Raw genomic sequence first — 14,231 nt, 5'->3', positions numbered from 1 at the left:
TAACAACAACTATTCATGATATATTAATAGAAAAGTACAGAAAAAAATATTGTATAGATCATATAATTATATTCTATATTATATACACACTATTAATATATTACATATTATATGATATATGTGTGTATATATTAATATTATACACAGAGAGAGAATATAAATGTGATGCTATCCATGGGACAAAAATGAACTCATCTGCTCATGGCTTGATGGAATTGTGAAGGATTTTTTTTATTATCCTTTTGTAATCATCAAGTATTTAACAAATGTCACAAGCAGTGTTTTATCTCACTGACATGTATTAACTTATTGAATCCTCAAAGCAAATATAAGAAGTAGAGGCTATTATTATCCCCACTTTGCAAATGAGAAAACTGAGGAACAGAGAGATTAGGTAACTTTCCAATGTTTCAGAGATGATAGTAGAGCTAATCTAGCCCCACACCATGTTCTTCAACCCTAAGCAACACTGGCTCTCAAACAGGCTAAGAGCTAGATGAAATCTCTTTGAGAGGAATTATGTTTCTTCTCTGCCTTGAGTAAACTCAAATAGGAGATGTAGACTTCTGCTCACAAATAACAGACCTGAAGGAGCACAGCTGTTACCACACTCTCCTGCAGGATGCTGTCCTGTAAACTGCTTCTAGACCAGCATTCTCTACATACCAGGGCTGTTTTAGAACCGCTCAGGCCCCAAATGCTATAAAATACAGGCGGACCAAAATATTGGTGGAACAACAATGTTGAATAAGGAGTTTCTCTGAAAAAAAATATACCGGGGCAATTCTCACATTAAGACTTCAATGCCACAGTTCAGAAATGTCCCCAGTACAAATTTAACTGAAAAGCTGGGGCTAAGACAAACCTAAATACAATCCAAAAAGGCTCTACAGGGTGACTACAATCTTGAACCACAGGATCTCAGGAGCTGCAGAAACACAGTATGATGCTATGGTCTATAACAACTTTACTCTCCATTTACCTGTCATATGTCTCATTAACAGCACAACAGGCAGTCTAATATCCCTAGCTAATATAACTTAACAATTAACAACATCACTGGAAAACCTATTTGCTTCAAATTTTCTGACTCAAGAAAAGTGTGCTAAGAGATGAACCAATGTGGACTAAGGTGGAGCCTCCAACTTCTGTGTTCAAACTGTTGATTCCTTTCACCACAGATCATTAGAGCAGCACAGGTATCCACTTCAAACCGCCAATTCCAAAAAGGGTCAGGTGCTCTCCCTTGGAATCTAACTTTGCTTTCGCAGGAGGTCAGTTAATCACTAGGCATAGCTGGTACTGTAACATGTAAACTTGCAAAGGATACGTGTGCCACCAGTGGATGGAGAAACAGAGAAATAAAAATACAACTTCAAAGTAAGAGAAGAATAAAGATGTAGAGAGAACCACTTGAAAAGGAAAGGGAGAAATTTAAAAGTATATAAGTTCCTCACTGCAATACACTGGCTATCACAACTTTCGTGGATGATAAAAATCACAAAATCCCACTTATTCCAGTAGAGAAGGAAGACCAGAGATAGTGGACTTGACACTACCACTTCTAATACTGACAGTCTAACAACAGTGTTACAAAATGAATATTTGTGTCCCCCCAAAATTCACGTGTTGAAATCCTAACCCCCAATGTGATGAAATTAGGAGGCAGGGCCTTTGGGAGATGATTAGGTCATGATGATGGTTCCCTCATGAACGGGAATAGTGTCCTAATAAAAGGAATTCCAGAGAGCTCTCTCATTCTCTGTTGGCCATGTCAAAGTACAGTGAGAAGTTGGCAGCCTGTAGTCTGAAAAAAACCTCTCACCAGAACCTGACCATGTTGGCACCCTGATTCCCTGATCACAGGCGTCCATCCTAGAACTGTGAGAAATAAATGTTTGATGCTAATAAGCCACCCCATCCCTGGTATTTTGTTATAGTAGCCATAACTGAACCAGGCAAACAATAAGAATTTTCTTTTATATAAGCCTTTACCTTTTGCAAAAAGTCCATCAACAGTGATGTGCAAGCATATATTTTAAAAGAAGATCTCCAAAAAGAAGCTGAATGTGTGTGTGTACAAAATTTATTTTTGGCTCATATATAGAGTATGTAGCTTAGCACACAATCTACAAATAATAAGTTACATGTGGTACTTTTTATTATAAACTCCATAGAGGCAACTGATTCCCACAGAAGGCTTTCTTAAGTGTTAGATGACAAAACAGTAAGTCAAGCAGATCTGCAGTGTTTGCCAATTTCCATGGTGTAAATATTCCTACTATGTCTGATTTCAAGCTGCCAAGGTAGCATACATGAATTGGGAAGAGAACAGTAGCACACCACTGCAGAATATTTTTCAATGCACAGATTAAAAAATAGAGACTAGATGATTATTTAAAAAACACAGATGACAGTAAAATGTAGTAAAACAATTAGGATGTTATAAGCTTTGAGCATTTCTTAAATTTACTTTTAATATAATTTAAGTTTATGTAATTCAATTTTTGATAGTCACCTTAACAACTGGCTTACAGATTTTTTGGTGCTCAAACTCATTTAAGGCAGCTCCAGCACACCATCAACTATTATCTTCCTAACACCCCAGTAGGGTAGGTGTTGCTAACTCAGATCAAGGAACTATTGTCAGTCATTTAATCATGAAACCAGCAAATTAAATAATTTAGTGTGTATAACCAGCACATGGTGGACTTGTTAAAAGCTCACATGCCTGAGTCCCATCCCTAGAGATTTGAACTCAGAAGATCTGCTATGGGACCTAGGAGTAATATTTTAACAGGAGAAATCCCTCTCCCCACATTGGACAATTTGGCTACAGAACTACAGCATCAAATACTTAGTAACTATATATTCTGTGCCAAGCTCGTAATACAGTACATGAACATGAAAGAGACACAACTTGTCCTCAAGGAAAGTAGAAAGGCCAAGAGTTTTAATATACCTATGACACTGACACACTCCAGTACTTTGGGACTAACCCAGCTTGGGAGAGGGGTTGTGAAAGAAGATGATGTTTTACCTGAGTCTTGAAAAAAACCACCGCCTAATCCAGAAAACAAGGGGGAGAGAGGAAGGGATGCTCAGGGCAAAGAGCAGCACCTGTGTAGCCATATAAGCATGAGGAATTTGGGTGGTGAGGAGGAACGCTCGCACTTTGGGGATTGTACCTTTTATGAGTATTTCCTAGCTGTATATATCTGGCATGCATTTTGGCCAGATGGTAAGCACCTCTTTATCAGACTATATTTAGTTGCTAGGTTCATGCAAGGAGTGATGGGAGATGAGGCAGCAGACTTACGCCAGGTCAGGAAGGGCTTTTTAGAATGGCTAGCACAAAGTAGGCACTCAATCAAGTTCCACTTCAGTCTTCCTTCCACTTGAATGCTTAAAGTCAGTATTGGTTCAGGGCGGTGGCTCAGGCCTGTAATCCCAGCACTTTGGGAAGCCAACGTGGGTGGATCACTTAAAGTTAGGAGTTCTAGACCAGCTGGCCAACATGGCAAAATCCCCTCTCTACTAAAAATACAAAAATTAGCTGGGCGTGGTGGTGGGGTGCCTGTAATCTCAGCTACTTGGGAGGCTACAGCAGGACAATCATTTGAACCTGGGAGATGGAGGTTGTAGTTAGCAGAGATCACACCACTGCCCTCCAGCCTGGCCCCCAGAGTGAGACTCCATCTCAAATAAATAAATAGTATTATCACCACTGTAGGATTATTTCTGTGAGAGGATGTACACTGGATAGCTAACGTACAAAGTCTAGAAATACACAAAGTTCTCACTGCTTTTATAATTGATACGCTAACTTCTAAATCAGAAAACAACAAAAAATCACTGAAATAGTGCAACAAACCAAGGACCCAAGGAAAACAGGTGATTACTATATATTATTTTTCCCAGTGAGTTTACCTCATTCTATAGTAATAAGCTTTCAGAATAAAATGGAAATATTACCTTAGTTTATCTCTCAAGGTTATATCATTGCAGCTACAGGCATGTTTAGTTAATTAAGCTAATTAATTTAAAAATCTACATATTTATACACTAAAGGAAATTGAATACAAGAAGAGCTAGGCAATGGGTAGAAGAGGAAGTCAAATAGCAGGAGCTTGCCTCTACATAAATACATCTAGAAAAGTGTACCTCTCACCACCCTAACACACCAAATTTATAGCCACTACAAAAGTTCCATGTACACTGTCCCTTCTTTAATCCAAACCATGCCTATCCATCTTGTCTCTGCCCAAGCCCCATCTCCCCTTTGTAATATATTCCAAGTACTCTATTCCACAATGATCCTTTCCCTTCTTGCATATGAGCCTCATCTTTGAATTTAGACCTATGTTACCATGTCTTATGTAATGTTTATCTCCCAATCAGATTTTACATTTTCAGAGAAAAGAACTTCTTTTGCATTTCTCATGGACCATAGCATAAACATAGACATATAAAAGATACTCTGATACTTGGTGAGTGAACAGACTAATGTATTTCCATGAATTATATGCAAGCTTCAACTGTTGATCTTTTTCACCTCCCCCAAAATGAAGATAAAAACTTTGTCATAAAGCTTTTAATGATAGGGGCAGTGAAAGGAGGTGAAAGACGGGGAAGGGAAAGGGAGAAAGGAGGAAAGAGAAAAAGAAAGAAAGAAAAAGAGAAAGAGAGAGGAAGGAAGGAGAAAGAGAGAGAAAGAGAAAGGCAAAGGAAGAGTTTGTTCAAATCTGAGCTGCTTTTAAGTGTTAGTAAATCCCCAGAAGTCTCTTGTATAGTAAGGAAAGGGAATTCCTTACTCTGCCTGCCCACAGTAAGGCTCAGAGGCCTACAGCTGTGCCTTGTTGCTAAGGGAAATCCCCATAAACTTTCAAGAAAACATGTTCTTTATGCACATCAAAGAGGAGAGAGAAAGAAGGAACAGGTATCTCAATGCTGGTTCTATCCTTGTGTTCTTTCACCAACCTATTGAAGTTCAAAAGAGAAGGACTATTTACAGAATTCCATACCTGAATCATATATAACACATTTATTCAACAATGTTATATATATTCAACAATTATTTTAATCATAGCTAACATTTTTGAAAACATGTTTTTGTTTCAGGCATTGTGTAAGTGCTTTCACACATCACCTTGATAACATTCTATATAAGGTAAATAACACAATTATTCTCATTTTTGGAGATGAGGACGCTTAGACTAAATAAGAACCTACTCCAAGGTAGCAAGAACAAGTCACAAAGCCAGAATTTGTACTCAAGTCTCTGAAGCCAGAGCCCAAACGACACCACCTCCTATTGTCACAAGATCCAAGTCTCCACAATACTCAAATATTTTTATATTTAAATTTTAATGTATTTAAAAATAAAATTAACCCACTTTTTCAGGAACTGTAAACCTATTCCAAAGGCACTAACTTGGATATTTAATTATGTTTCTGTTTGCCGGAAAGATGTTTTTAACATCAAACTAAACGTAAATAGTAAGCTGAGTCAGGAGCAACCCGAAGAATAGGCTAAGCACCAGTGGCCCTGGTAGTAATGCTTGACACCAAGTATTTGGGATCTCTTTCAGGATTTTTTTTTTCCTATTAGAAATCTTAAAAATTAAAAACAAAATGTCAAAGCAATGTTATGAAAAAAAGCTGGAACAAGGGATTTCCAGGTTTGGAGGCAGCAAGCTGAAACAAATCGCCTTAAGCTAATTGACTTCAGTATGCCCAACACACTCACAGAAAACATGCATCAAAGAAGGGGCTGCATTAAATGTGGGCCCTACTAGCAGAATGACCAGTTAAGGTATTATTTCCCCTAAAACGCTCATGGGAATATTCAGATTTGATTTACAATATTCTTTTATATTCATTCCAAGTAGAGGCCACACGTCATTCAGACTTTGCAGACTGTTGAGTAGAGGATAAGAACTCTAGTAAAGCTGTTATTGGACTTTTGGCTATTAATTATCTGTATGTATCAATAACTTCCTTCTAACATCCAAAGCCAGCTTCAAAGAAAAGAAAAAGACCTAGGAATTGTCTAAAGAGTTTCCCATACAGCTTCACCTGTTCCACTGACAGAAAAATCTCAAGCAGCCCGTAAAGCCATGAGGGCAGTAAGACAACGGCTTCATATTACCTATCAGTATCAGCATGATTATTTCCACGTCCAAGATCAGTCCTGAGAGGCGGCAATCAGGTGATACAGTTTTAATGCTAGATTACCCTCAAAGATTACTTCTACCAGGGTTGCTGGTGCTCAAAGTTCCACCCTAAGCAAAGAATTCCTTTTGCTTTAGGCTCAGTTTGTGAAAATATAAAGTCAAGATTAATGGAATATTAAACTTATTTACATCAAGATTACCCAAATTTATTTGATTTTTTCAAGCCAAGTTTGTTAAGGAAAGGGATGATTTGAGGGCATAAAAACAATCTTAGGGCAATGGATAAATAAGGAGAGAAAGTTCCAGTGAGACAGACCCAATTATGCAAACACAGGAGTGGGCTCCAGGTTAGTACTATTAATTCACAAATTAGTGACCAGTACCAATTTAGCACCGTCCACTCATGTTCTTCTCAAAAATCGTCTGCGATTCTGAGCAGACGTAGCTATTCTGTTGCTATAACCGAAAGAACGCCACGACGAGTTTGCAATTTACAGTCCCTCGACAGGGTGGAGAATCAGTTCTTTTTTTCTTCCCCCCCCCCCCCCCGAGATGGAGTCTTGCTCTGTCACCCAGGCTGCAGTGCAGTGATATGACCTCGCCTCACTGCAACCTCCGCCTCCCGGGTTCAAGCGATTCTCCTGTCTCAGCCTCCCGCGTAGCTAGTACTACAGGCGCGTACCACCACGCCCAACTAATTTTTATATTTTTAGTAGAGACGTGGTTTCACCATATTGGTCAGGCTGGTCTCGAACTCCTGACCTCGTAATCCGCCCTCCCCAGCCTCCCAAAGTTCTAGGATTACAGGCGTGAGCCACCGCGCCCGGCCGGCCGAAAGCCAGTTCTTAACAAGCACTCAAATGTGCTAGGGCCCGGGGAAAAAAAAAATGACTTCTCAGATCTTAGGTAAGGCATAGATTTGTCTGCAAGGAAGGCCGACACCTCTACCTACCAAGCAAAAGGCAAAAAGCCCAGAAGGGTGGAGTAGAAGCAAGCTGGAGGGCTCCAGGAAGTGGGTGGGGAGGAAGCTGCCGAGGTTGGAGCCAACCCAGGCAACAGCGGGTTTGCACACGCCTAGCAGACGGAGTCCCAGGCCGATGCGTACAGCGGTCACGAGAGCTTTTGGCAGTGCTGTCCCCTTCGATTCCGGTCGTCACCCAACCATCCAGCCCCGGTTTGGGACGGAAACCGGGCTTGTAAAGTGGGCGGCGGCCAGGGCTCCCGCAGCTGAGTCACAGCCCAGCCAACTTTTACAGCGTTGCCCAGAAAGAAAATAAAAAGTATCAGTCCCTGGGCCCACCACGCGCTTCTAATTCCCGCTCCCCTCTCAGTGTCACCTGACCCGGGGCAACTCCAGCCCCACTGCTGAGATGTTTTCCACTCATGGCGCAACTTCTCGCTCGCGCAAAGCCTCGTGGTACCCCGAGCGCTCTCCAAGTGCTACCAACCCCGCAGATGGGAGGGCAGGAGGGAGGGGAAGGGCTGCGTCCTCACCTGCAGGACACGGACACCTCCACCCGCGTGGCCGGGATGGCGGCGCTCAGCTGGTTCAAGTCCCCGATGCCCGCAGTGCTGGTGTAGCGGCTGTCCATATCGGGAGGAGGCGCCTTGGACTTGTCCAGCTCCCACAACCGGAGCTCGGGCGGACTGAGGGCTAGCTCCCGTCAGGCGGGGATGGGGGTTGAGGGTGGAGGCAGAGGAAGGAGGCGGAGGCAGCGCGCGGGATGGCGGAGGGAAGGGAGGAGGCGGACCTCCGCGCAGAGCCGCGAGGGAACCGTGAGCCAGTCCTGGGTGAAACTGACGCTGCCGGAGAAGTGGCGCTCGGGGCTCCCGGCCTCCCCGCCCCCTCCCGGCAGGCAGCAGCCGGGGCGGGGGACACACTCGGTGATCCCCTCCTGGCTGGGGGTGTCAGGCTTGGTGGACCCAGCAGGCAGCTGGGTGGAGTAGGTGGCACCAGAAGACGCAGACCCCTACCGTCCAGGAGGGCAAGCCCTGGAGGCTCTGCGTGCTTTTAGGTTCTGTCTCCACCTCTGCACACGCACACTCGCCTCCTGGGCCGCGACAGCTTCCTCCTGTCAATCAGGTGTGGACAGGAAGGTCTCGAAGTTTCCTCGCCTGAGTTAGAAGCTGGAGGTGGGGGCGCCTCTGTCCGTTCCTAACTGCCCCGTTATAAGGCCCCTCTCCCCACCACTGGTTTTCATCTCACCCTCGGAGCTCTGGAGGGTCCCTCCTATTGTGCCCTCCGGCAAATGAGTCTGGTCCCAGCTTCTGGACTGCCCACCGTCGGCCACTTGAGAGTTGGGAACAGTGGGGCACTGTGACGCTTTCCAACCTGGGAAAGCGGTGGTGAAGTGGCCGATCCGATCGATATATGGGACATGTGGGGGTGGGGTGGACTCTTAAGGTGGAAAAAACAATACTACTTGGGATTTACGGGAGCAATCTGTATTCTGTCTCATCTCGGTTCTTTGGAACTTAGAGGTCTAACGGCTACAATCCTCCTACAGTCAGGGCTCTTCTGGATCCCTCGTTTCCAAAGGCATGAAAGTTCTGCCTTGAAAACGGGGGGCAGGGGATGTCACAACCATATAACGCAGCTTCTTCACCCGACTCCCTCCCGCAAGACCTGGGACGTGACGGATAAAAGCGTAGAGAAGCCGGAGTGAGCTCAGCGTTTGGGAAACTACATTCCAGGGCAGCAAGACTGGTGCCAAGATGCAGTCGCATCAAAAGCAACTGGAGGTAGCCGCAGCGCCCCTCCAGTGCAGAGACGCTTGTTCCCCGCGCCTTCCCTCCGGCCTCGCCCGAGCGCCTTTTGGGTCCCGAGCGCTTGCCACCAGGCGGCGACAGAGAACAGGACGCGGCGCTGCTGGAAGGCGGAGGGTGGAGAGGGGGCGGATGTCCGCCCGATTTAACGCTCCAAGCACGGAGTTTCCAGCTGGTTGGGCTAACTCAGGGAGGAACAGTTTTTGTGGTGGAGGACATGCCTTGCGTTGTAACATTTTAATCCACTCGCAGCCACCTGCCTAGAGAATCTATAGAGGCGGGTGAGAATGTGTAGGTGCAGCCTTGCCACTTCCCCTGCCGAGTGCACTTCCCGTTTCTTCTCGGTTTCCTTTCCTGATTTCCCCACCCACCGATTCTTGTTTTATTTTCCTTCCTCTTGTCCTATTACGAATTAAAATGTAGTTTACTGCGATTTGGAAATGTCCTAAAACTCCAGGCATTTCTGTTATGCTGCTCAAAATTAATTTGGCAAAGAGATCTAGATTTTTTTAAAGCTCACCAAAATTTTACTTTACAGAAGCCTACTGAAGAAAGTTGAGAAACTGTAATAGTCAACATGTGGGATACTTACTTCTAGTTTTTTTTCCACTTGAGTGAGGTATAACTGATATATAATAAACTGCACATAATTAAAGTGCATCCATCATTCCATAAATGTCGACACATGTATCTCCCTGTGAAGCCATCACCAAAATCAAAATAATGAATCATTCCATCACACCAAAAGTTTTCTTATGTGGTAATCAGCACCTCCTTTCATCACTGAAACGACCTTCTAGGCGGCCACTGAATCTTTAAGTCACTATAGATTAGTTTGTATTTTAAAAAGTTATGTGTGTGAAATCATTCAGCAGGTAGTATTTTTGGTCTGGCTTCTTCCACTAAGCAAAATTCCTTTGAGATTCATCTGTATTACTGAGTGCATCAATAGTTCGTTCTTTTTTTTTTTTTAACTGAACAGTATTTTGTTGTATATATGTGCTATAAATTGTTGTTCATTTACCTACTGATGGACAATTTGGTTCTTCCAACTTTGGGCAATTGCAAATAAAAGTGATATGAACATATATGTACAACTCTTTCTGTGAACATATGTTTCCACTACTTCTGTTTATGTACCTAGGAATTTCCATAGCCGGATCATATGGAATGCTTATGTTTAACTTTTTAAGACTCTATTAAACTTTTTTCCAAAATAGTTTTAATACTTTTCTTTTTCACAAGAGTATATAAGAGATCCGGTCAAACACATACTTGTCAACATTTATTATGGTCTTTTAAATTTTAGCTAATCTAACAGATGTGTAGTAAGCCATATTTCATGTGACTTAATGAATAATGATGTTGAAAGTATTTTCATATCTTTTTCCTATGTATATGCGTATCTTCTTTGATGAAGTGTCTTCATATATTTTACTTATTTTTTTATTAGGTTGTTGGTTTTCTTATTTCTGAGTTGTGAGAATTCATTATCTATTCTGTATCCAAAATCTTTATCACAAGACCTTTATCACAAAATATTTTCTGACAGTCTGTGGTTTGTGTTTTCATTCTCTTAAATGTCTATCAAAGAGCAGAAGTTTCCAATTTTGATGAATCTAGTTCTTCAACTTTATCTATTATAAATCATAATACTGATGTCAAAACTAAGAAATACTTGGCTAATGTGAGATCACAAAAATTATCTTCTCTATTTTCCCCTAGAAATTTCATGGTTTCAGGTATTCCATTTATCTCTACAATTTATTCTGGTTTTTCTAATCCAAGTTCTCATTTTTACGCAGTGTCATCAGATTTTTCCAGCACCATTTGTTGAATATACTAATCTTTTTCATTGAAAAATTTTTGCATCCTTTGCCAAAAATTAATTTAACATATATGTATGCGTCCATTTTTATACTCTATCCTATTCCATTAAACTATTTGTCTTTCTTTAAACCAATGCCACCGAGTCTTGATTACTGAAGCTTTAAAAATAACTCTTAAAGTCAGATAGTATAACTTTTCCAACTTTGATCCTCTTCAAAAATATTTTTTTCATTTTAATCCTTCTTATTTTCATATAAATTTCAGAATAAGCTAGACAAGGTCCACAAAATGTCTTGTTGAGATTTTCACTGGGGTTGCATTGATTTTATTGACCCATTAGAGAATAATTGGCATCTGATACAATAATTTGTATTTCTTCTGATCTATGAACATTCTATATCTTTCCATTTATTTAGGTTTTCCTTAATATCTGTCAGCAATGGACTGTTTGTGCTTAAGGAGAGAGAGACTTGGAAAAATACAGACAGAGAGAAAGGCCATGTGAAGACAGGGGCAGAGATTGGAGTTGTGCCACCAAAAGCAAAGAATATCAAGTATTGTCAGTAACCACAGGAAGCTGGAAGAGGCCAGGAAAGATTTTTCTTAGAGACTTTGGAAGGAGCTTGACTCTGGAACACCTTGATTTCAGACTTCTGGCCCCCAACAATGTGAAAGAATAAATTTCTGTTGTTTTAAGCAATTTGGTTTGCAGTAATTTGTTACAGCAGCCCTAGGAAAAGTAATACATATCAATAACATTTATTATTTCCATTTTGCTGACTTCCAAGTTCAGTGCTTATAAATTTGTCATAGTGAACAAAGCTTTAAAGGATGAAACTTTGAAAGTATACTCAAATTCTATTAATATAGTTAGCACAATACAGAAGGGAATGTAATTTTTTAAAAAATTAATAATATAAATTATGACACATCTAACTTTTATTTTGGAGGGTTTATAATGAAAAGTTTATATTTATTAAAATTAATTTAAATTAATAGTATAAACCTCTTATAATATGATAAAAATCAAAGATAAGATACACTTACTATAACATAAAAAACCATTACTCACTGAATCAGTGATTTAACCAACATTAATTGAATGTCTGCTATGCACTAGGTACGTACTAGATCTAAGAGCTAAAGCTCCTTCTGGCACTTACTGACCAAGTAGAAGTTAGCAAGGAGGTACATTATTAGGTAAAGATTATACTGCCTGAATCACTGAGCTCTGTCTTTTAATAGTTTCTACTTTTATTTTGGATCTCTGGGGTACATGTGCAGGTTTACTAAATGGATAGATAGATTGTGTAATGCTGATGTTTGGGATGCAAATCATCCTATCACCGAGATAGTGAGCATAATTCCCCAAAGTTAGTTTTTCAACCTTTGCCTCCATCCTTCCCATTCCCCTCTCTTAGTCCACCGTGTCTGTTGTTGCCATCTTTATGTCCATGTCATACATTTAACACTTAACATGTAAAATGAGAGGAGTGATGTTGATTATAATGATGACCATAATTTGGTAGTGATAGTTTACACCCTCTGGCTCTATTGTCTTACGTAAGCTTCCCAGAGGAGCATTCCAAGTGTCACCTATCTCCCACGTAATCATTTAAAATTACTCATGTGGCTTATGTGACTGAGAGGCATCTACATTCACTACAGTTCTGCCACACAGCTTCCCTGAACTATTCTAATTTACTTTACCCCTCTCCTTCTCAAAGCTTTTAAACTGTACTTCTTTTTAATTCTGTCTTACTTGGCCAACTCCTATTCGGTCCTCATGGCATATCTAAAATGTCATTTCCTCATAAAAGTGTTCAATAAATACTCTCATTTGCATTGATGTTTAAATAATGAACCTAGCAAGACAACTTAATGCATAGAGAAGAGAGAAATGAAATTTGAGGATTCTTTTTTTTTTTTTTTGAGATGGAGTTTTGCTCTTGTTACCCAGGCTGGAGTGCAATGGCGCGATCTCGGCTCACTGTAACCTCCGCCTCCCGGGTTCAGGCAACTCTCCTGCCTCAGCCTCCTGAGTAGCTGGGATTACAGGCACGCGCCACCATGCCCAGCTAATTTTTTGTATTTTTAGTAGAGACAGGGTTTCACCATGTTGACCAGGATGGTCTCGATCTCTTGGCCTCGTGATCCACCTGCCTCGGTCTCCCAAAGTGCTGGGATTACAGGCTTGAACCACCACGCCTGGCCTGAGGATCCTTTTATCAAAGAAAATGGCATTATATTTTTTCTAGAGTTGTAGACATTTATTTGATACATAGTTAACATTGGGAGACTTCCTAGAATAAAGCCTTACTCCTTGGAATCCAGATGTCTTTAAAAGCAGCCTGTCCATAAGAATTTTACAGGACATTTTTTCCTGGTTATTAAGCACAGAACAAGACTTACTTTTTATAAATATTTTCAGACTCTAAATTTATAAAAAATATCTTCTAAGTAGCTTTTCACTAAATCTGCTAATTCAGAGAGTTTGATTTTTCAGGGCTGCCAAAAGAAATCCATTTGTAAGAATGAATCAGAAGAGGCAGGCCTAAAGAATTCTGAAACTTATCAAAAGAATACAAGAAAAGTTACATTCTTGTAAAAGGAGTATGAAGTCTAAAATAGTTGGTTCCTACAGAAACCTTTCTAAATGTCCAAAATAAATGATAACTTTTAAACTATCATAATTAGAATAAGTATTGTTTGACTGTTTGCTTAATACCTATTTCCCCTGCTAGACTTTGAGCCTCAAGGGGTCCATCTGTCTTACTCACTGATTGTCCCCTGGACTCAGTGTACACCGATGTGAGTGAGGTGCTATTTAGCCAAGGACCATTGAAAGTACTTAAATTTGCTTTGATATGTTGACTTCAGCGAGAGCTGAGCACCAAGATGGAATGTCCAACAGGCATTTGGGGTTGGTGAGGGCACAGGATTGTTGACATTGGAATCAGTAGCTTAAAATTAGTAGTTGATGCTAAGCATTTTGGTTAGTACTCCAGGAAAGAAAGGAAAAGAAGAAAAATGAGGATCAACTCTAACGAGTATCTGGCCTTGGGAGAGAAAGACAAAAAAATGGTCCCACCAAGGAAACAAGTTGGGAAGAAGCACGTGGACAAATAGGAAAAGAAAACCAAACAAACAAAAAACAGCATCAAGGCATTAAATAAAAAGAAGACGCTATGACGAGGAAAGATGCCAATGGGATCACTGCGATCTTTGCGGTAGAAGCTGCCAAGGCCACGTTCCAGCCTTGTTTCTGTTGTCCCTGTGGGTTGACTCATTCTTTTTCTTGGGCAGTTACCAATGATACAGAAACCTCTAAAGATTTTCTGTTATCATCCCAGGACTGTCTTTCAGATTCTTCTGCCAAAATGTCCTAGAAGCCCACCTGTAGCTTCCACTGTGCTGTCTTGAGAATAAAGCCCACCCTACTTCAGATGCCATGAATGC

The 14,231-nt window shown here is 41.0% G+C and overlaps 1 protein-coding gene across 3 annotated transcripts in view; it reads right to left on the bottom strand.

The window, feature by feature from the left end:
- The window catches only part of CPNE8 (copine 8), a 261,517-nt gene extending 253,692 nt beyond the window's left edge, over positions 1-7,825 (bottom strand). The window contains exon 1 of one of the 3 annotated variants that reach the window (XM_002752370.6): positions 7,671-7,825. In XM_002752370.6, the coding sequence (XP_002752416.1) occupies positions 7,671-7,768 (98 nt within the window). In that variant the 5' untranslated portion in view covers positions 7,769-7,825. Of the gene's footprint in view, positions 1-7,128; positions 7,340-7,513; positions 7,616-7,670 lie in introns of those variants that run through there. The other 2 variants (XM_054238177.2, XM_035255835.3) reach the window with 2 other exon arrangements.
- Positions 7,826-14,231: the final 6,406 nt, after the last annotated feature.

This window comes from Callithrix jacchus, chromosome 9, assembly GCF_049354715.1.
Source record: "Callithrix jacchus isolate 240 chromosome 9, calJac240_pri, whole genome shotgun sequence".
Taxonomy (NCBI): domain Eukaryota; kingdom Metazoa; phylum Chordata; class Mammalia; order Primates; family Cebidae; genus Callithrix; species Callithrix jacchus.
This window is presented reverse-complemented; position numbering and strand designations above follow the sequence as displayed.